General features: G+C 60.4%; 2 protein-coding genes across 3 annotated transcripts; both read left to right on the plus strand.

Annotated features, from left to right (window-relative positions):
* Positions 1 to 985: 985 nt before the first annotated feature.
* POLM (DNA polymerase mu) lies at positions 986 to 8,768 on the plus strand. Of its 2 annotated transcripts, XM_032875066.1 has the most exons (11): positions 988 to 1,283; positions 2,523 to 2,709; positions 3,367 to 3,465; positions 3,621 to 3,791; positions 4,469 to 4,540; positions 6,027 to 6,147; positions 7,331 to 7,463; positions 7,584 to 7,686; positions 7,785 to 8,015; positions 8,089 to 8,172; positions 8,323 to 8,768. In XM_032875066.1, exons 1-11 carry the CDS (start codon positions 1,090 to 1,092, stop codon positions 8,407 to 8,409), a joined length of 1,482 nt encoding a protein of 493 aa, XP_032730957.1. In that variant the 5' UTR covers positions 988 to 1,089; the 3' UTR covers positions 8,410 to 8,768. The 2 variants fall into 2 exon arrangements, with proteins under 2 accessions (XP_032730958.1, XP_032730957.1); XM_032875067.1 differs by lacking the exon at positions 7,584 to 7,686 and having other exon boundaries at positions 986 to 1,283; positions 7,339 to 7,463.
* A 9,674-nt stretch (positions 8,769 to 18,442) lies between these two features.
* PGAM2 (phosphoglycerate mutase 2) lies at positions 18,443 to 20,863 on the plus strand. Its single transcript, XM_032875071.1, has 3 exons — positions 18,443 to 18,934; positions 19,050 to 19,230; positions 20,657 to 20,863. The coding sequence occupies exons 1-3, from the start codon at positions 18,521 to 18,523 to the stop codon at positions 20,821 to 20,823; spliced, it is 762 nt and encodes a 253-aa protein (XP_032730962.1). The 5' UTR covers positions 18,443 to 18,520; the 3' UTR covers positions 20,824 to 20,863.
* The last annotated feature ends 548 nt before the right edge of the window (positions 20,864 to 21,411 follow it).

Here is a 21,411-nt window from a genome sequence, read left to right on the forward strand (position 1 = left end):
CGAAATTCCTACCGTGCTCTTGCCAATTTTTCCATTAGATCATCGTCTTTTTCTTATTTATCTGTGGACAGTTTCGCAATTACAGGAATTAGACAACTCCCAAATACACAACACACACTTTCCCCCCTGCCGGCCTTTTAATTAATTCTTATCGCATTCTCAATTTCAGTACGGTCAAGTTTACTATTCTTTTCTCCCCCTTCTCCAGGTTTATTGTGATAGTCGACTTTCCAGGACCTTTTTTATTTGCTTTTTAGATTTGGACGTTTCATGCATCTGGATTTCATTTTGGTGTTGAGGAGTGACGGAGGAAGCCAACTTCTATTTTTCCAAACGGCCGGCCAAGGGTACCAAGGCCGGGGGCGGAAACACCTTACTGGGGTCCGAAACCCCTCGACCCGCACGTTCCGACCTCGCGCCCCGCAGCGCCCCGCCCCGCGCATCCAGCCCCCGCCGCGCTCTCCACCCCACCCTGTACGCCCCCCAACGCCCCGCTCTCCCCACCCCCATGCTCTCGTGCTCCCAGAGCCCTAACCCTAACCCTACCCCTACCCGCCCCCGCCGCGCATCCCGCCCCCGCCGCTCCCCGCCGGCCTCTCCCGCCGGGCCCCAACCCACAGCGCGTCCCCTCGCCCCGCTCCGCCCCAGCGCTCTGCGGCCCCCGTCACCCCACTTCACCCCCCGCTCCGCGGCCCCGCCCCCGTCCCCGCCCCGCCCCGCGCTCCTCTGCCCCGCTCCAGCCCCGCGCTCCGCGGCCCCGCCCCCGCGCTCGCCAAAGGGCTCGCTGGCCACACCTCCGACCCGCCCCGCCCCTCTCCGCCCGGGCCCGCCCCCCGCGCCCGCACTCTCCGGGTCGCTCGGCGGTTATTTGCATAAAAGGCGGGGCCTATGGTGCTATTTGCATGGAGACCGGGCAGCGGGCGCCAACGCTCGTCTGTGGGGCAGGAGGCACCCCGAGCCCCCGGAGTGTGCGGGGCGCGGCCTGCTCGCTCGCTCCGCCGCGTGCCACGTCCCCCGCCAGCCCGCCTCGGGCACCTTTCTTCCGACCTCCGCGCGCCTCTTCCCGGCGGCGGCCCGCGCGGAGCCAGGATGCTACCGCGGCGGCGGCGAGCGCGGACCGGCTCCCCCGGCGGCCCGGCCCGCCCCGGCCCCGCCTGCCCCTGCCCGCCGCGCTTCCCCGGCGTAGCCATCCACCTGGCCGAGCCGCGCATGGGCCGCAGCCGCCGCGCCTTCCTCACGCGCCTGGCGCTCTCTAAGGGCTTCCGGGTCCTGGACGCCTACAGGTGCGCCGTAGCGGAGAAGCCTGCGGCCCGGGGCAGCCCTGGGGCGCCTGCCCGCGGCGCCTTCGTGGTGGGGGGGCGCCTGCCCGCGGCGCCTTCGTGGTGGGGGGGCGCCTGCCCGCGGCGCCTTCGTGGTGGGGGGGCGCCTGCACCAGGGGCGCGGGGCGGGTGCTGCGCCCTCAGGGCACCGAGGGACTCCTGTGCGCGTATGGTCCGGCCCGCACGGCCCGCGGACGCTGCTGCGTGGTAGGAGCCCTCATGGCGGTGCTCAGACTTCGCCCGGGACCAGCCACTTTCGCGCGCCGCGTTTCTTTTCAGCGGAGGACGTTAAGGTCTAAACCGACTCACCTGGCAGTGGAGGGGCCCGCGGTTTCGGATTCCAGCTGACCGCGCCTCTTGGTGCTCTCCTGGCTTTCCCCGAATATCCTCTTCCGCAGCGGGTGCTCGCGGTTAGGGCCAGGAGTACTCTGTGGGACAAGCAGAGGGTGTGTGCCCGGGGCTCTGGAAGGAGCCAGAGGGCCGTTTGGGATGGTTGAGGGTATCACCGGCTCACCGCCTTCTGCCCAGGGCGAGTGCGTCTGGCCCTGTTAGCCAGACCGACCTCGCCCCTCCGGCAGAGACAGCCACGCGAGGCTCCCAGATTGGCAAAAATCCTGGGCTGGGTGCGGAGACACTGCTGCGATTAAGGAAATGGGTTCCCTAGGTTTGAAGTTGACAGAGCAAGCAAACCAGGGGCCAGTCCCCCAGCAGCTTTCCTTCTGGTTTGTTTTGAAGTGATTTAACCTTTCCCAGAGACCGGCTGGGAGTTTAGTGTGCGGGGTGCTAAGCCTCTAAGCCCTTTGGCTTATGAGTTTGCTTAATCTTTGTAATAACCCTACGTGGTAGTCACGTTAACGGCTTTAAAGAGGAGGAAATCAGGGCACAGAGAAGTGAGATGCAGCGTGTGTGGCAGAGCTGGGGTTCAGACCCAAGGAGCCTGGGTTCAGCAGATGGAGAGGCTCAGGGCCTGGCCTCCGTTCTCAGGAGCCCAGGGAGAGGACAGATGAGTGGACAGAAACTTGGGCTGGGCCGCAGCTCTGTGGGTGGTGGGGTGGCAGACACGTTCATCGGCGAGAAGGGGCTTTCTGAGGAGGTTGCTGGAAGCGGGAACGGGTGCTCACCAGGTGGAGGGGACTGTGAGCCAAGGCGGAGCGAGGCAGGAAGGACCTCTGGGCATCAGCTCTGTCCCCTCTCAATGCCCAGCTCCGAGGTGACGCATGTGGTAATGGAACAGACCTCCGCAGAGGAGGCCAGGTGCTGGCAGGAGCGCAGGGCGGCGGCGGCCTCTCCTCCAGAGTGCACCAGCCCGGAGCTGCTGGACATCAGCTGGTTCACGGAAAGCATGGCGGCTGGGCGGCCTGTGCCCGTGGAGCGTCGGCACCGTCTGGAGGTGAGCTGGGTGGCCTAGCATGGGGCGGGCGAGGAATGCCGGTGCAGGCTATGGCTCAGAGGGGACAGGTGACCTGTCAGCAGCACCTCGGGCCGACAGATGAGGGGGACAGTGGGGCTCAGTGCAGACCACCAGGGGCCCTGGGAGGCCAGGCCTTCCCAGCTCAGGCTCTCATCATTGCCGTGAGCTCTTGGGGTCTAGTCATTTCGAGCTTTTTCAGGCCTTTCTTGCTCAAGTATTGAGATGGTCAGTCCCAGTCAGATGACCCGAGGACCCCCAGGTGGGTCCGTGGCTGCTGCCCTGTGCAGTGCTTCCTGGGGGATGCAGGTGTGTGTGGGCTCAGAGTCGGGCGTCCCAAGTTCAGACCCGGGCTCTGCCTCCCGGCCACGAGCTGCAGTCCCTGTCTGCGAGGGGGACGACGAGCACTGCTAGCCCACTTGACTGAGAGGGCTTCAGGGGGTGGAGCACTCACTAGATTCAGTGACAGGAAGCGTAGCCCCTGAGAGCCTGCAGGGGCCATGCCTGCTGCTGCGGTGGGCGAGGAGCCCCTCCTCGGCCTACTCTGCCCCTCCTGTCCTTGTCGGGGTGGAGCTCCAGGGGCGGCCTGGCCCTGGGAGCCCTCAGTCTCTGCATGGCCTCTGTATTGCCCATCCGCAGGCGGCTGTGCCCGCGAAAGGGCCACCCGGCCCCGTGAGGGTGCCTCCCTACGCCTGCCAGCGCCCCACGCCGCTCACACACCCCAACACCAGCCTCTCGGTGAGCCCTGGGTTCCCAGCCTCCCTGGGGTGGGGCCAGGCCTGCTCCCGGGAGCCCTGCTACTGTGTCCTGTCCCAGCTTGGGGACAGGTGGACGGGAGCTGGAGGGTGGGGAGCTGGGCCCCCTCCCCCCTCACCAAGGGCCTCTCCCGGCAGGAGGCTCTGGAGGTGCTTGCAGAGGCCGCAGGCTTTGAGGGCAGCGAAGGCCGCTTCCTCTCCTTCCGCAGAGCAGCCGCGGTGCTCAAGGCCCTTCCGAGCCAGGTCACGGCCCCGAGCCAGCTGCAGGGGCTGCCCCACTTTGGAGAACACTCATGCAGGGTCGTCCAGGTGGGTGCTCCGTGCACGCAGCCTGGTGGAGTTGGGGGTGCGGGCAGGTGGGTGAGGTGGTCCGGACACTGTGAGCGCGGGGGTCGGGGGCTCAGGGCAGCCATGCAGGCCAGCTTCTGGTCCCAGGCAAGCCGCCCTCTGCTCACGTTCCTCGTCTGTAAATGGGGCCACACCGTGGGGCTGGGAGGGACGGGCAGGGCTGGGAGCTGGCATCACCGGTGGCGGCCCACTGTCTGGGATGGTGGAGGGGAGCCCCTGACTTGAAGCGCCTCCTTTTACCATACAGAGTATGTGAGAACCCAAAATGTTAGGTCCTTTGCGTGTCCTGTGAAGTGGGCCATCTAAGGGGTACACTTGCCCCTGGGAGAACATGTGGGGACCAGACGCACTTTTGAACTCAGTTAAGCTTTTACGCAGAATCCTGTTGAATATGTCCCCTGTGTTTGGAAAAGCCATGGTTCACGTATCTTGGGACCTGTCATTCATCTGAGAGGTGGCCCGTGTTCCCTGGGCCGAGAGCCATGAGGCCAGGAGCACTGACGCCTCCCCAGGCATGGTCTGTGTTTCCAAGTGGGTCCTGATCGGATGAAGCTGCCTTGTTGAGTGTTGGGTTCCGCCTGGTCCTTGTGCCCTGCCCTTGTCTCCAGTCGGGCTGAGCCTTTTGCTTGGTCCCCCAGGAGCTGCTGGAACATGGGGTGTGTGAGGAGGTGGAGAGGGTCCGGCGGTCCGAGCGGTACCAGACCATGAAGGTACGTGCAGGGCAGATCCCAGCAGGGGCTTGGAGCCCTCCCTGGGAGCACAGCACGGCTCCATCCGTGGACAGGGGGCGAGCAGGGCGCCCAGGGTGAGGTGTCACGGAGGCGGCGGCAGCTGGCTGACACCTGATGTGCATGAGGCGGCCAGGCCGAGCGGGGTGAGGGCAAGCTCATGCTGAGCACCGGGCAGCGCGTTCATCACTCAGCAGCGCCCGTGCTTGTCGGACCGTCCGTGGGACAGCGCCCAGTGTGCCGTGTCCACCGGCATCTCGAATGGAGCGTGCTAGACGAAACTAACTTCCTCCCGGAGCCGAGTCTACGGGCTGCCCCTCCTCACACGGTCTCCCTCCTTGTGCTCTCGCCTGTCACCCTGCCTGTCGCCCTGCCTGTGTCCATAGCACACCTGCCCCTGTTCCTCCCGCCTCCGACGGGATGTGCCCGAGCTCTTGTGGCCCCCTCCGTCTCGCTGCTCTGACACCTGTCCCGTCAGCGACCAGCTGGGGCGGGGGGCTTCCCTGGCAGGGTGGGCCGTTGGTGCTCTGGGGGTGGCCGCAAATGTGCTAGGGGCCGACGGGGGGCTTCAGAGAGGGAGAGGAGCCACGTGTGAAGGATGGAGGGTCCCGGGTGAGCGCCCAGGCCAGCAGAGAGGTGGGTCAACAACCAGAAGTTCATTGTTTAAGCAACATGGTTGGGTGGTTCTGAGCATTTTTTCTGTCGGCACTCGGGCTCTTGGTTCAGGGGATCGAGGGAAGGAAGGACGGCCAGCATAGCCCGAGAGGGGCAGGGCTGTAGCCAGAGGAAGCAGGGCTCGGGGACCCAAGGGCCACCAGAGTCCTCCTCCTTTCCATGCACTGGCCCACTTGCCAGCTGAGACCCGGCCACGGAAACTTCCTGTTCCGTGGGTTACAGCCGCTACCATGGCACAGGCCTGACCTTCTGTTTCATTTCCAAAAATTGCCAGGGAGGGGATTAGCTAGAGCAGGTGCCTATCTCCAACCAGTGAGCTGTGGTTAGGAAGGAAAGAGTGACTTGCTAGGGCTGGGGTCCAGGCCCCTACCCGTGTGGGAAGCCCACGTGGCGTCAGCTGCCCCCAGCGAGAGGTTGGCCCCCATGCTATACTTCCTTGTGGCCAGGCAGTGACTCCTGCTTGGTGTGGTTCCCAGTGGACAGGAGGCTGTGGCCATGACTGGTGTGTGGTGCTGGACCTGCATGGGCCCTGGGGAGAGAGGTTGCCAGAGCAGGGGCCCTTGGAGGGAGGTGCAGCGGGGTCTGTCCGGGCTGTCCCCTGTGCAGGCCAGCCTAGGGGTTTGAATCCTGCCTGTGCGTGTACCATGTGGCCTCGGGCAGGCTGCTGGAACCAGACAGCCGGGAGTGGCCACGGGGCGGCCCAAGGCACTGCTGCCCTTGCCAACGGTCGTGGCCGTCTGTGTCTTCTGTCAGGACTTTGCTCCTGACCACACTGTGCTCATCTCCCAAACAGCTTTTCACCGGGATCTTCGGGGTTGGGGTAAAGACTGCTGACCGCTGGTACCGGGACGGACTGCGGACCCTGGACAGCCTCCACGAACAGCTCCAAAGGCTGACCCAGCAGCAGAGAGCAGGTGAGCCTCTGAGAAGGGCAGGACCCCGGGCTGCCCACACCTGGAGCCCTCAGCGCCGGCCCACAGCGCATGCCGGGGGGCTTCCTGGATGGTGGGGTGTGGGGTCAGTGCATGGAGGTCCCGGGGCAGGCAGGCCTCTCTGTTTGGCGGGGTGGAGTCTGGATCCGTTGCAGCCCATCCACAGCAAACAGTGATGGTGACAGTGACTGCTGTGATGTCTGCACCTCCCGGCTAGACCAGGAAGGGGAGGCTGGGTCTCAGTGGTCAGTGCTCTGTGCACAGCTTGCCGGCATGGGGCTGGTGTCCTGGCACGCTGGCAGATGGCACGGGGACCTGTGTGGCAGGAGTGGCTCAGGTCAGGGCCTGTGATGGCAGGGGGCCCCATTGCCGTGGAATGAGTGTGAGCTTGAGAGTGGGTCAGGCCTGGGCTGGATCCTGCCTCGGCCCCTAGCTGGGTGACCATGGCCCTGGGACTTGACTTCTCTGAGCCTCCGTTACATTCTCTATGAAGCGTGTGGTTCCGTGAGCAGCTCTGTGTGAGGCCAGTGGGTTGCAGGGCTTAGATGCTCTGTCCTCCCCGCGTGGCTGGGGTTGGGGGCCCTGGCCGAAGTCGATCCGCAGCCTGGCACCCCCCGCATCTTGGAATATTTCCCCTGGGCTGGGGGAGGGGGGTTGTATAGGGGACCCCATGCCATGAGACCCAGGGAATCACATGTCTGTGACAGAGGAGCTGTCACTACTGGTGCCACTTGGCCGCTCGTCCCCCCATGATGTGGTCAGGAACCACCTACTGAGAGCCTGTGCCCCCAGGTGCCGTTGCTGCCCCCTGAAACCTCTCCTGACCGTGCAGGAGGTAGCGGTGCCCCTGCGGGTGCTGAGATGGGCCAGGGCTCCAGTGAAGGGGTTCTACCTCTTTCATGTCCTTATCACCTCTGGCCCATTTTATGGAGAGGAAAGCTGAGGCCTCAAGGGGTAGGGTCTGCATCGTGAGGGCATCCACACCAGCACCCCGATGGGACGGACAGTCATTGCCATGGTGGGGAGTGGGTGCGGCACGTGGGGGCTTCTGCCCTTTCATGCAGCTGCCCGCGGATCTACGGTTTCCTCTGCCTCGAAGCGAGGAGGGTCTGGTGGAGAGTGCAGCCGGTGGGGCGGGGACGGTCAGGGGCCCGTGCTTCTGCAGGACTCCAGCACTACCACGAGCTGAGCATCCCGGTGCAGCGGCCAGAAGCCGAGGCCCTGCAGCAGGAGGTGGAGGCTGCCGCTGTGGACATTCTGCCCGGGGCCACCGTGACGCTGGTGGGCGGCTTCCAGAGGTGAGGGGGTCTGACGGCCCCCGGGGAAGGCACGGAGCGGGCCTTGCCCCCGGGACCGGGGAGTGCATGGCTGCCACCCCTGCGTGGCCCGAGTCAGACGGGTTGATGGTGCCCCCGCAGGGGTAAGCTGCACGGCCACGACGTGGACTTGCTGCTCAGCCATCCCCGGGAGGGCCTGGAGGCGGGGCTCCTGCCCCACGTGATGCGCCGCCTGGAGAGGCAGGTGAGGGGCTCGGGCTGCCTGGGCTGGGAGGACTGTGGGACCCGGGTTTCTGCCCCGGCCCTGCCCCACGGCTGCGGCCACACCTGCTCTGCCTGCAGGGCCTTGTCCTGTACCAGCAGCACCACCGAGGCCACCCCGAAGACGCCAGGCGCCGGACCCGGCACAGCCACACCATGGACGCCTTCGAGAGGAGTTTCTGCATTTTCTGCCTGCCACAGCCCCCAGGGGCCGCGGTGGGGGGCGCCCACAGGCGGGCCGTGCGCGTGGACCTGGTGGTGGTCCCTGTCAGCCAGCTCCCCTTCGCCCTGCTTGGCTGGACGGGCTCTAAGGTAGGCGTGTGCCGTGGGGGCCGGGCTGGGGGCTGCAGGGGTCGCGGCCCGGCCACAGCCCCGCTCTCCCCAGCACTTCGAGCGGGAGCTGCGCCTCTTCAGCCGGAAGGAGAGAGGGCTGTGCCTGAACAGCCACGGGCTCTTTGACCCCGAGCAGGTGTGTCGCTGGGGGGACGCCTGGGGGAGGAACCTGCTGGCCTTGGGCTGCCCTTCCCCACGCCCTCCCCACACCCTTCCTGAGGAAGCCCGCGGTGGCCCTGGGGGGTGGGGCCGCTCCCAGGCCGCGACACCCGCACTCTTGCTGCAGAAGATGCTGCTCCGTGTGGCCTCCGAGGAAGACCTATTCAGGCACCTGGGCCTCGAGTACCTTCCCCCAGAGCAGAGAAACGCCTGAACCTGCCTGCCCGGCCCACTCCGTGCCGGCGAGCCAGGCCCTGTGGGCTCCGGGAGAAGCTGCACTGCTGCCCCAGGCCCTCGCCCCTGCCGACCCCTGACTGGAGCCCCACCGTGCAGCGCGCTTCTCCCCCCCTCCCCAGCTTACAGTCCAGGATCTAATGAAATGAGCACATGGTCCAAACCAAGCTCTGTGTTCTAAGCGTGCTGCTGTGACGGGGGCGCGCGGGGCACCTGGCCCCCATCGGCTATGGGATGATGGTTGGGGGCAGGGGCCACCATGGCAGGGTGCCACTGGGCCAGTGAGAACGTGACTGGCGCTATCTCCCTGGTGGGGCGGTTGCAGAGCCAGAGGTGGTGGAGGGCGGTCTCCCAGGGCTCTGAGCGGGGGGATGAGGGCCTGGAGCGCCCCCGCCCCGAGAGTCCACCAGCATCCGGAGAGGGCAGGACGCAGAGCTGGAGCTGGGGCGGGGCGGAGACTTTCGGGTGCTGAACCCCACTCCCAAGCAGGCGTCCCAGCTCTGCCTTTGCTCTTCCAAGCTCTGTCCTCGGGCCCTTAACAGCAGGTTGCTCAGCGTCCTCCCTCATTCCCCACGTTCCGCAGCGCCCCTCCTCTGCACATCCCCGACCCAGCCGCACACGCCCGTGGGGCCATCACAGAGGGGCACTGAGTGTGCGGAGTCCCCTGCTCGGCCCTCGGGCCTGCTCCCGCTCCCGCGCCCTCACTGTTGGACTGTCCCCTTGGAACGCTGTCCTGACGCACAGGTCTCCGTCAGGTTAGGACTCCCCAGACCACTTGCTGGAATAAAAAATATTTTTTTAAAGTAACTTGCAGTAACCTTGACTCCTTTTGGTGTACGGTTTAACGACTTATAACGTGTAGACCCGTCCACCTCCACCAGACCAGCCTTGAAATAAAGCAGCCAGTGGTTGTACCAGCAAAATGGGTTTCTTGGGAACGGCAGAGGAGCCGCGGTCAGGACAGGGCCAGGAGGAGGAGGTTGGGAGGGGCTGCTCTGTGCGAGTCCGATGGAGGAAATCGGGGGCTCTGGTGAAGCCTGGGGGCAGGGCAGGCTCCCTCCCGAGCTGGTGTGGCTTCCAGACTGCTCTAAGGGAGGCGGCCTTCCTGCAGCCTGCTCAGCATCGGGACGCCCCCGCGTTGTCCCGTCACCGTCACGTGCTCACGGTGCTTCCCTGTCCCCGCGGGTGTCCTGTGGGATGTCCCGTGAGTGCAGGGGGACTCCCTGTGCACTTCCGAGACTGACCCCTCCAACGGTGCCTCTGAGAGTCCTCTGGGCGCCCACTGTTCCCCCTTCCACCCGCGGAGCCCCCAGAGTTGGGCCATCCGCCTGGTGAGAACCTCATGTCCAGGTTCCAGTGACAACAAGACACCGAGAACCACCACAGACTTGGACATGCAGGTTTTCCTTTGTCTCGGGCACACGGTGAGATGCAGGGTTTCCTGGGCTCATGGGGTGAGGGTGTGCCACTTTCTGAGACCGCGCCGGCTTGTCCTGCAGGGCGCCCGCATCGCACACGCGCCAGCTCGGTGTCCCCGGAGCCCGGCACCGGGTCCTTGGCCACGCTCGCATGTCCCGGGGGCGCGTGGCCGTTCTGTGGGCGGGCGAGTGTTCACTCCTCAGCCCGGCACCTCCCAAGCCCACGTTTTACCTTTTACGAGGACTGCCTTACCTCTGCGTCAGGCTGCCAGTGTCTGTCCTCATGATTTTGGGTCACATCTCCGACCCCAGGTTACAAACAAACGTTTTTCTCTGTTTTCTTGTAGAACGTGCACTTTACACCTAGGTGTAGGACTCATTTTGAGTTACTTTTGTTGTAAGTCTGAGGCTGAGGTTGGGAATCTGGTGTCTGCACGTGGATGCCCAGGGCTCCGGCACCGTCTGGTGACAAGACCATCTTTTCCCTCCCAGATTGCCTTCGAGCCTTCCTGAGACGTCCATTGGCCGTTTTTGTGCGGGGCCGTTGCTGGGTTCTCTTCTGTTCCTCCCTCGCTGTGCCCGTCGCTTGGAAAGTACCATCCTGACTCGATCGCCCGGAACTGGGGAGCCGGCGAGAGTCCCCTGACTCTGTTCTCCCCACATTGTTCGGCCTCCTCCTCTCCTGACTCTCCGCAGCGATTTTAGAGTCCGCTTGTCTGTCTATGAAGCACTACTTCAGGACTCGCGAACACATGCCGTCTCTGCTCTTGTCTGCTTGACTGCAACCCTTCCGTCCGGGTTGTACGGTTTTCAACAGAGCCCCCGGCACGCTCTGTTGGGTTTGCGCCTGACGTCCTCCCCCCTTGCTGCCGTGGCAGATGCTCTCTGTGTCCAGTTGGTCACTGTGAGCACTCGCAAACCCGCCGACCCTGGTGCGTCGCTGTCGGCCCCAACACCAGACAGAATCACCATTAGTGTAGCTTTCTGGCCATTCCGTCTGTCCACACCAACAGCCCTGCTGTGTGTGACTGGGAGCGATTTCAGGTCCCCTGCTACTTGCTTGTGTGGCCTCACTGGCCTGGCCGGAGCCTCCGGGATGCCACAGGCGGGCGTGGGCCCCTTTGTCCAGCACCCAGTCGTGGGCTTGGCGTTTCCCCAGACCTTAGGGGTCTGGCCTCTGTAGGTGCCCTTTATCCAGTGGAGGAAGTTAAGCTTTATTCCTAGTTTTCTGAGTGTTTTTGTCAGGAAGGGGTGTTGGATTTTGTCAAACACTTTTTTATCCCATTCATTGAGAGGATCGTGAGTCATTTATATCAAAAAACGTAACGTTCTCCTGATATGGTATATTAACCGGATTTCAGAGTTAACCTCCCGGCATAAATGTCGTGGTGTACAAAGTCCATTTTATTTGCTACTGGAGTCGGTGCTGAAGTTTGTACACAACAGGTCCTGTCCGCAGCTGTCTCTGATGTCTTTGATGAGTGATAGTATCAGGGTCTTTGATACCGCTCACTTTGACCAACGTGCCTTATATTTACGGCGAGTTCCTTGAAGCCAGCATGGGATTGGGTGATTTTTAAAAGTCCAGAGTATAACGTGTCTTTAATTCACCGTGTTTGCTGTGATATTGTGATGCACAGGGCACCTGGCTGGCTCAGCCGGTTGGGCGTCCGGCTCTTGATTTCAGTTCAGGTCCTGATCTCAGGGTCCAGCAACCCAGCCCCGTGCCGGGCGCCTGCTCACTGTGAAGCCTGCTTCTCCTTCTCCCCACTCCTGCTCTCTCTCTTTCTCTCTCAAACAAATAAAAATCTTTTTAAAAATCTATTTATAACATTTATATTTATATATTTATATCTGCATGTAATATTTCTAGAAAAATATTTAAATAGAATAAAAAATATTTATAAAATATATTTGGTCTTCCCATCCACCTCCTGGCCAGAGTCCTGAATCCCATGCAATGTCTCAGGTGAAAAGAGTGTCTTTTTTCCAGTGAGGCGCTCAGGATGGGGCCAAGATTAGAAGCCCAGCCCCAAGCTCAAGGGAGGGGAGAGGTGCTGGAGATGGCCATAGTCAGTCATGCCACGGAAGTCCCTGAAGTGCGGGTCCGGAGAGCTGCTGGGGTGGGGACACGTGCTGTGCCAGAGGCTGGAGCACCCCGTTCCCCAAGGTTGAGGAGCAGGCGCTCACGCACTCAGGACCCTTCAAGACCTCGCCCTGCGCGCACCGTCATCTGTTTGAACAGGCCTGTTACCATGTTCGTTATTGTATGATAAACCGGTAAATGAAAGAGTTGTCCTGAGTCCTGGGAGTTGTTGAGCAAAGTATCAACCCAGAGAGGGGCTTGTGGGAAGCCCGATCGGCGGCTGACCTGGCGGAGGTACGGAGAGCAGCTGGGGCTTGCCATTGGCGTCTGACGCAGGGGGAGTTTTGGGGGACTGAGCCCTTCCCCTGTGGGGTCGAAGCGGTCACCAGGGACACGGTGTTAGAGCCAAGAGAGATGGTGGGACCCCCGATTCTCCTCGGTGGAGAGCTGCCCGGTGCGGTGAGGGTGGTCAGTGGTGTGAGGAGTAGAGTCCGAGAGTAGAAACAGCCTCGTTTCCGTTAGCTGCTGTGCAGACAGTGCCCGTGTCCAAGGCCAGACCCTTCCCATTTAATGAAACTATTGCATGGTTTGGGGTTAGGCGAGCAGTTGTTCTCTGTTTCTTCTTTCCCGCCCTGCTGCTCTCTTCCTGACTGCATTTCTTTGTAGATACCACATTTATGCGGCCGCCTGCGTGGCTGTCAGTGAAATGTCGGCCTTTGGCTCAGGTCCTGATCCCGGGGTCCCAAGATCGAGTCCTGCATCAGACTCCTTACTCGGCGGGTAGTCTGCTTCTCTCTCTACCCCTCCCCCATTCTTGTGCTCTCTTGCCTGCTCATTCATTCTCTCAAATAAATAAAATCTTTAAAGAAAAGTATTTAGTGGCTCTAGGGATTATAGACACACTTTTCGTAGCCTGCTTAGGATTGACATCTCATCACTTCGTGTGGGATGGAGAGCCCGCAGCGCCGTGCAGGTCCCCTCTCCCTTCCTGTTGTAGTTCGAGTCCCTCTACATACACTGGAACCCCCAGCGGTGTTAGAATGACAAATTCTAAATTTATAATATATATATACATGCAGTTATAAATTAAGTTTATATTATACACAAAACTCAAGTGTAGGGGGCGCCTGGGTGGCTCAATCGTTAAGCATCTGCCTTCAGCTCAGGTCGTGATCTCAGGGTCCTGGGATCCAGCCCCGCATCGGGCTCTCTGCTCAGCGGGGAGCCTGCTTCTCCCTCTCCCACTCCCTCTGCTTGTGTCCCCTCTCTCGCTGTGTCTCTCTCTGTCAAATAAATAAATAAAAATCTTAAAAAAAAATAAAACTTAAGTGTGGCTATGTGTACATACGTATATAGCTAAACTTCACAATGAAAACTGCCAGTTATTTCACCAGGAACAGATGGGCTTATTCAAGAGTAAGAGAATTTCAACCCCAGACAATCAAGCTGGGCAAAACCCTAAGCAAGTCTGGGAACGAGGAGAAACGGGGTGACTCGGGAGGGGCTGTTATGAGCCCAAAGTGCGTGCGACGGAGGAAGGGAGTGGGAATTGAACTGTGGCCCTGGGACCAGGGACGTGTCTCTCCCTCCTGCAGGTGTCGCAGCCTCAGGCATGGTCCAGTCCAGGTGAGGGCCCTGCGGGCTCTTCGTGTCGGGTCAGCGATGGGCCCAGGGGAAGGCCGTGAGCGCCCCCTGCCGGAGCCCCCCCTCCATCTCTGGGGGGTTTCCCAGTACTGATTTTCACTACATATGCGGTTTCTCCCCATTTTTAAAAAGATTTATTTATTTTAGAGAGAGAAAGAGAGAATACAAGCAGGAGGGGCAGAGGGAGAAGGAGAGAGAATCCCAAGCCCGATGCGGGGCTCGCTCTCACGACACTGAGATCACTACCTGAGCCGAAACTGAGAGGGGGGCACCCCACTGGCTGGGCCCCCCAGGCGCCCCCGTATGTGTATCTTAACAATTTATGTTGCTCCTCCTGTATTATCGATGTTCTCAGTTTCCCTACGACCCCGCTTCTCTTCTGTCTGGAGAACTTTGTTACTATTTTCTTCTAGAGCAGCTGCTCTAGGTATGAATTCTCTTGCTTTTTCTTCATCTGGGGATGTCTTTGTTCCACCTTCGTGCCCCGGGGCATTTCTGCTGGGTATAGAATTCTCAGGCTACAATTCTTGCGTTTTGACAGTTTACAAATATTGTTCTGCTTCCTTCTAAGCGTGCATGGTTTCTGGTCTGGCAAAGAATGGCTCCTGGCATGAAGTGAATCATTTTCCTCTGGCTGATTTTGGAATTTTTTCCTGGTCTTTAGCTTTCATACGTCTCATGGTGATGCGTCGGCGTGAGTTTCAGTTCTACGACACAGTGTTATCAGCCGTAATCACCATGCTTTGCGCTGGGTCTAGACTTTCTTCATTTTCCAGACTCTCCCTATTTCCCCCACCCCCAGTCCCTGAAAATCACTTTTGTGCTCCGTTGCCTTCTGGATTGGACCTTCTTCTTTTTTTAAAGTTCCCCGTGTAAGTCGTACCACGCAGTATTTATCTTCATCTGCCTAATGTCCACGAGATAACGCACCCAAAGTCCGTCGTGTTGCGGCCCACAGCAGGATTTTCCTTCTCCTGACTGAATAGTATTTCATTGTGTATTACACACATGATACGTGTGTATATGTACGATGATATGTGTGCATCACACCTTTATCCACTCCTCTGTTGATGGACACTCAGCTTCCGTCTCTCCCTCTCGGCTGTCACGAATGCCACAGTGAACACGGGACCGCCGATATCTCTTTGCGATTCTGTTCTCATTTTCTTCAGCTACATACTCTGAAGTGAGATTTCCGGATCATGGGTATTTTTCATGTTTCGAGGAAACTCTGTACTGTCTTCCAGAGTGGCTGTACCTGCATTCCCAGCACGGTGCACGGGGGCGTGGGTGATCTCAGCAACACTTGTCATCTTTTGTCTTCTCAGTGACGGCCATTTGAACAAGTACGTGGGGATCTCCATTATGGTCTTGATTCGCACTTGCCTGGTGATGACGCGAGGAGCGTCTCTTCAGCACCTGCCAGGACTTGCTTTCCTAGAGCCAGGATGGGGCCTTGGCTTCCAGGTACACGTGGCTGCAGGATCTTGCAACTTCCAGGCCCTTCTGTGATGCCCTTGGCATTTCCCAGGCCCACGTTCAGGTCTAAAATCATGATCTAGGAGGCTCCCACACTCACTTCCTTCTCTAGACACGCCAAATCCACAGGCACAGAGAAGCAGTGCTCTCTAAAAAGAAATCCAGAAACCAGTTGAACACTTGCTACGTATTGGGCACATGTGAAAATACACACAGCAGTCTGGGTCACCAGTGTCTGCCTGGAAGGAGCTTGTGTGCATGTTGCCACCCTGGCTCTGACAGCTGCCTTCCAGAGGCCACGTCCCTTGATCACCCATTTCTGGTGGCCCCGTGAGGCTCGCATGCACAGGGCCCACAGCACCGTTCAAAGAAGACACCGTTCTTAAACAGCTCTCTGCCCAGGGCTCAGCACAGAGTATGCAGACTGAAATCTTATCTCCCAGGCTTTCCATGAAAGAGGACTGTGCTTACTTTAAAAGCTGCTGCCTGAGGGTCAGCCTTCTAATTTAGCACACATCCAAGGCTGAGCCTCCCCTTTGGGACACTGGCAGGACTTGGCACTCTTTCAACCACTGGGAGCCACTGAGAAGAAAGAAGGTGGCTTGGGCCATTGCAAAGGTTTGAGAGAACCAAGAGTTTGGGCTGGGCTGACTATGACAAGCTTCACCCCCTCATGAGAGCCCTCTGTCAGGGATCAGAGAGGCGTCTGTTGTACCAAAAACACAGAAGCCAACACAGAGAGTCCAGGAAAATGGACAGAGGAATAGGTTCCAAACAAAAGAGCGAAACTCCAGAAACAGATCTTCACGAAATGGAGATTAGTGACTTAACCTGATAAAAAGTTGAAAATAGTGTCATAAAGATGTCCACTGAGCTCAGGAGAATTAGGCATGAACAAATGAGAATTTCATCAAAGACATGGAAACTCTAAGGAAGTACCACACATAAACCAGAGATGAAGGCTACAGAAATGGAAACGGATTCAACGGAGGGTTCAGCAACAGACGACGTAGAGCGGACTTGACAGTGCAACGGAGCTCATCGCTCAGAGGAGGAGAAAGAAAAAGTGAAAAAGAATAGCTTAAGGGTTTTGTGGGACACTCCAAAGAAGCAGAATGGGCGTTACAGGGTCCCAGAAGAGGAAAGAGAGTGAAGCTTCTTCGAAGAGATAACGGCTGAAAACCCCACTACCCTGGGACAAGAACTGCGTGTCCAATCCAGGAAGCCCACAGAGTCCAAATAAGACGAGTTCAAAAACCCCACACTGAGACCCATTTTAATTAAGTTGTCAAGAGTTAAAGATAAGGAGTAGCTTGAAGTGTCTTAAAGTATCTTACTATTAAGAGCAGTGAGAGAAAAACAAGTTTTTACATGGGAGTGTCATGATACTTTCAAAGTGCTGAAGGAAAAAACAAAACCAAAAAATTGCCAGCCAAGAACACTCCACCTGGCCAAGCTGTCCTTCAAGCCTGAAGGAGGGAGAAGGAATTTTCCAGAAAAGCAGAAGTTGATGGAGTTCATCATCACCAGGCCAGCCTTATAAGAAATATTGAAAAAGGGTGCCTGGGGGGGTACCCGGGTGGCTCAGTGGGTTAAGTGGCTGCCTTCAGCTCAGGCCATGATCTCAGGGTCCTGGGATGGAGCCCTGCGTTGGGTTCGGCAGGGAACCTGCTTTCCCCTCTCACTCTGCCTCTTTCTCTACTTGTGATCTGTCAAAAAAAAAAAAAAAAAAGATAAAGTTCTTGAAGCCATGCCTCAAGCTTCTCCAGAAATCCGCATCAGGACGCAGGGCCCACCTGCTCGTGTCCCTCTGCCACACTCTCCTGTGGGGACTGGTTCTTCGCTGCCCCTCTGCCTGTAGTGCTGTCCCCCAGAGCTCGTCCTGGCCGAGTCCTTTGTCCTGAACCTCCAAGGCCCCGTCTCTAGCCCCTCCCGCTGCCCTCCCACCTCTCCCTCTCCCCTCGCCAGGATGCAGGAAGGGAGTTGGGGGAAATTGGAAGGGGAGGTGAACCATGAGAGACTATGGACTCTGAAAAACAATCTGAGGGTTTGAAGAGGTGGGGCGGTGGGAGGTTGGGGGAACCAGGTGGTGGGTATTAGAGAGGGCACGGACTGCATGGAGCACTGGGTGTGGTACAAAAACAATGAATACTGTTACGTTGAAAATAAATTTAAAAAAATGATTAAAAAAAAAAAAAGAAAGAAACTTGTTGAGTAGCTTGTATCATCCTCGTCCCCCACTGAACAGGAGCTTCCTGCCTGGCTCTCTGCTGGGCCCCCAGGGCCTGACTTGCAGTCAAGGGGACAAAAAACAGACCACATAGCGTGGGTGCGGCTCTAACAAGGGCAGAGATGGAGCAGCAAGGCCAGCCTACGTGTGGTGCTGAGAGGAGGAGGGTGGCCTCCACCCTCCCCAAATCTGAATGCAGAGGTCTGGTCCCCAACACCGACCTCGGCCCATGCTCCTGTTGGGCATGAACCCGACAGCCCGTGCCTCTGCGGGGCACACCTCTCAGATTTCTTTCTTTGAAAGGTGGTTTCGGTGGGGAGGGGCAAGCCTGAGCCTGGGTGACGGCGTGGGAGAGTGTGGCAGCGGCATCCGCGGCTCCCCTCTGGCCCAACCCCTCCATCTCCCCTGGCTGTCTTGGGAACAGTGCTGGCCGGCTCAGCTCAGCCCGCTGCCCGCACTACGGCCTCGTGCCCCCGCCGCAGGGCCCAACCGCTGGCCCCAGGGCCCCCACCCACTCCCCTGGCTCTGCCCACAGGGACCTTCTGTTCCTCGAGGGGACTAGTGGAGGTGAGGTCACCAGGCCCACCCCCGGCCTGTCCATTGGCCACAGGCCCCCTCGGGACTCATCGGGCGGGCAGGGCAGAGGGAGCTGGGGAGGGGGACCAGAACTCCTGGGGGAAGCCCCCCTCTGCAGCCCCCATGCCCAGCTGAGCAGAGCAGAGCCACCGGGGGAAGCTCCTGGCCACTCACAGGCTTGCAGGCACGCTTGTGCCCACGCACGTGTGCACACAGACGTGTACATGGGCAGACACAGACTCCTCTTACACAAGCCGGCTGCCTTGGCAGAATGCAGGCTCGTTCCCAGTTACGGCGACAAGGACCAGCCACTGGGCGTGTGGCCCCCTCCCGCCTGCAGGGAGGAGCGAGTGCTCGGAGACCTGCTGGGTTCCCGCCAGCAGCACCCTCCGGGCCTGTGGGGTCTCTGCCCCTCGTGCCCCATCCTGCACACAGCCCCACCCAGCCCAGGCACGGGTGGCTGCTGGGGCTATTTTAAGGCTGGCTCTGGGCCTGCCCTCCCCCCCAGGCTTTGCTACTGGCCACCTGCCGCCGCCCGTCCGGCCTGGAATGCTGACTGGCAGTTGGTGTGGGGGCGGGGGGGGGGCTGCGGACAGACTGTTATAAAACCGGGTGCAGCGGGGAGGCCGCCGTCCCTGCCTGCGGCCCCGGCCCCACCATGTCCACCCACCGCCTTGTGATGGTCCGGCACGGCGAGAGCACCTGGAACCAGGAGAACCGCTTCTGTGGCTGGTTCGATGCAGAGCTGAGCGAGAAGGGGGCCCAGGAGGCCAAGAGGGGCGCCCAGGCCATCAAGGACGCCAAGATGGAGTTTGACATCTGCTACACGTCGGTGCTGAAGCGGGCCATCCGCACCCTCTGGACCATCCTGGACGGCACGGACCAGATGTGGCTGCCCGTGGTGCGCACCTGGCGCCTCAATGAGAGGCACTACGGGGGCCTCACGGGGCTCAACAAGGCCGAGACGGCCGCCAAGCACGGGGAGGAGCAGGTGAAGATCTGGAGGCGCTCCTTCGACATCCCGCCGCCCCCCATGGATGAGAAGCACCCCTACTACAACTCCATCAGCAAGGTGCGGTGCCTGGGACAGCAGGGAAGGGTCTAGGGTGGGCAGGGCTCAGGCAGGGCTCGGGCGGGGATGGGGGGCTGGCTTTCTGGGGAGAGAACAGCGGTGTGGATGACCCCAGGAGCGGCGGTACGCAGGCCTAAAGCCTGGGGAGCTGCCCACTTGCGAGAGCCTCAAGGACACCATCGCCCGGGCCCTACCCTTCTGGAACGAGGAGATCGCCCCCCAGATCAAGGCTGGCAAGAGAGTGCTCATTGCGGCCCACGGGAACAGCCTGCGGGGCATCGTCAAGCACCTGGAAGGTGAGGCCCATCCTTGCAGGGGGTGTGGGCAGAGACAGGTTGTGGGTGGCGGACGGGACACATGCCCTTGAACCACTTGGCTCCCAAATTCTCATCTCAGCTACGTGCCCCCTGCCCAGACAGCTCTGCACACATAAGCACTCAGGGTCAGGAGTCAAACTGTGAACTAGGAGGACTAAAAAACCGCTTAAAAAGACTACTTCGCAAAATGTTTGTTTTACTCGTTTACGTACTGGGACACTAAATACAATGACTTTCCCCCTGGAGATCGAGGGTGGAAACATCTGCTGCTCCAACCCGGGCCCAGAGGCCTGGGGCTGGCTGGGCTTCCTGGACAAGAGCTTGGGAAAGATGGGAAGGCCATGCCCAAGGACGCCTGGGCCCCACGGCCAAAGCAGGGCTGTCTGGCCCCAGCTCTATCTGCTGTGTGGCCCTGGGCAAGTCACTTCACTTGCTGGGTCTCCACCACCTTCTCTGGGGTTGGGGGCTGCTCATTAGGCCCAGGGCAGGGGAACCCAGGCCCTCAGCTCACACCCACACAGGGAAAAGGTAAGACCAGTCAAGAAGGTGCAAGGGTGCAGCCGTCCTCGAGCCCGGCCTGCAGCTGGGTTCCCAGCAGGGAGCCCGGCGCGCTCCTCCACTGGGCTCCCTCGGACACTCACACAGACCCTTGGCCTTCAGGCTTGCTGAAGTGTGGAAAGGGAAGAAGGCCAGTAGGGTGGGGAGCCCCAAGCCCCCTGCTCTGGAGGTCAACGGGGAGCTGGCCAGAGCGCAGACAGGCGGGCCCCTGAGGGCTGGACAGCCCCAGTCCACCCACCTCAAGACCACCTCGTGCCCCTGCTCTCCGGGGACTGGGTCTGGGAGAGGAGCACGGAGGCCAGCCTCACTGCAGTCTCCCACCGCTTGGAGAATGGGGGAGGTGGGGGTGGGGTGCCAGAGCCGCAAAGGTCGAGCTGCTATTCCGGGCCAGGGGCTGCAGAGGCCGGCAGGGTCAGGTTTCCCTGGAAAACCTCGCCCTTTCCACCCACAGCCTCCCCTCCGCCCTGGTCACAGGAGGCCCTGCTCACTGTCCCTCCACCCCCGGTTGTCAGGAGCACCCCTGCTCTTGGTGGCTGGAATTTAGAATGTTCTAGAAACCAAACAGAAGAGACCAACAGCACAGCCCCGAGTCTCAGTGGCTCCTGGTTCGGGGTACAAGGTCCCGGTTTACCACGGCTATTTCTGCAGGCCACTCAGTCTCTCACTACTGGCTCGACCGTCTCCAGGGGCATCTGTGTGGGGGGCTTGCTGTGGGGGATGGGAGGGCTGCTGCGTGGCTGGCCCGACTCTGTGGCCCCATAAAGGTCACCGGGCCTGCTGAACCTGAGGGCAGGCCACTGCCTGGCAGACTGGCCGAGGGGATTAAGGACCTGTTCCCCTGGTCCAGGGATGTCGGACCAGGCCATCATGGAGCTGAACCTGCCCACGGGAATCCCCATCGTGTACGAGCTGGACCCGGCGCTGAAGCCCACCAAGCCCATGCGGTTCCTGGGGGACGAGGAAACCGTGCGGAAGGCCATGGAGGCCGTGGCCGCCCAGGGCAAGGCCAAATGAAGGGGGGGGTTTCTGGCAATAAAGGTACCCGCTCCTACCACCTTGAGTCTGTTGTGGCCCCGGCATGCCCAGCTCCAAGGCCCTGAGCGAGGGGCTCCACAAACCCTGCCCCAGTGCCCTCGGGCCCTGCCGCCCACCTGATTAGGTGGGAGGGCCCCAGGAACCAAGGGCAGGAGTCTCGTCCCTGAGCCGGGCTATCCAGGACCTTGTAGCAAGCACCCTATGGTGAGACAGCCACCTGGTAACCTTCCCCAAGCACTGGGGTGCCTGGGGTGACTCAGCTGTCCCCGGTGAGTGGGTACTGCAGCGAGGACACCACCTCATGGCCAGCTTCCCTCGGGTGGGCTGTCCCTGCCGTCCCTGTAGTCCCGGGGTGGGCAGGGTGAGGTGGTACTGAGCCCCACCCCCTGGGTGTCCCCACAGCTGGGGACATGCCCACCACTGGCCTCTGACCTGGCAACACGGGACTCCTGGGGCCTCCATAGCTGGGGGTGGAGAATCAGGGCTGGCGAGGCCTGCCTTTGCAGCCTAGGGGACAAGGGGGGCCATCTGCCAGCAGCCGGGGCCAGGGGTCTCAGTGCAGCCATT

This window comes from Lontra canadensis, unplaced genomic scaffold (assembly GCF_010015895.1).
Source record: "Lontra canadensis isolate GAN:19392208 unplaced genomic scaffold, GSC_riverotter_1.0 scaffold54, whole genome shotgun sequence".
In the NCBI taxonomy this organism is placed as follows: Eukaryota; Metazoa; Chordata; class Mammalia; order Carnivora; family Mustelidae; genus Lontra; species Lontra canadensis.

What these genes read in the sequence shown, in the direction of transcription:
- POLM (XM_032875066.1), top strand. Translation starts at nt 1,090, where the DNA reads ATGCTACCGCGGCGGCGGCGAGCGCGGACCGGCTCCCCCGGCGGCCCG. An exon ending in AGCGGTACCAGACCATGAAG is followed by an intron (nt 4,541 to 6,026) that starts GTACGTGCAGGG and finishes TCTCCCAAACAG; the next exon opens with CTTTTCACCGGGATCTTCGG. An exon ending in TTGGCTGGACGGGCTCTAAG is followed by an intron (nt 8,016 to 8,088) that starts GTAGGCGTGTGC and finishes CGCTCTCCCCAG; the next exon opens with CACTTCGAGCGGGAGCTGCG.
- PGAM2 (XM_032875071.1), top strand. Translation starts at nt 18,521, where the DNA reads ATGTCCACCCACCGCCTTGTGATGGTCCGGCACGGCGAGAGCACCTGG. An exon ending in ACTACAACTCCATCAGCAAG is followed by an intron (nt 18,935 to 19,049) that starts GTGCGGTGCCTG and finishes GGATGACCCCAG; the next exon opens with GAGCGGCGGTACGCAGGCCT. An exon ending in CATCGTCAAGCACCTGGAAG is followed by an intron (nt 19,231 to 20,656) that starts GTGAGGCCCATC and finishes CCCCTGGTCCAG; the next exon opens with GGATGTCGGACCAGGCCATC.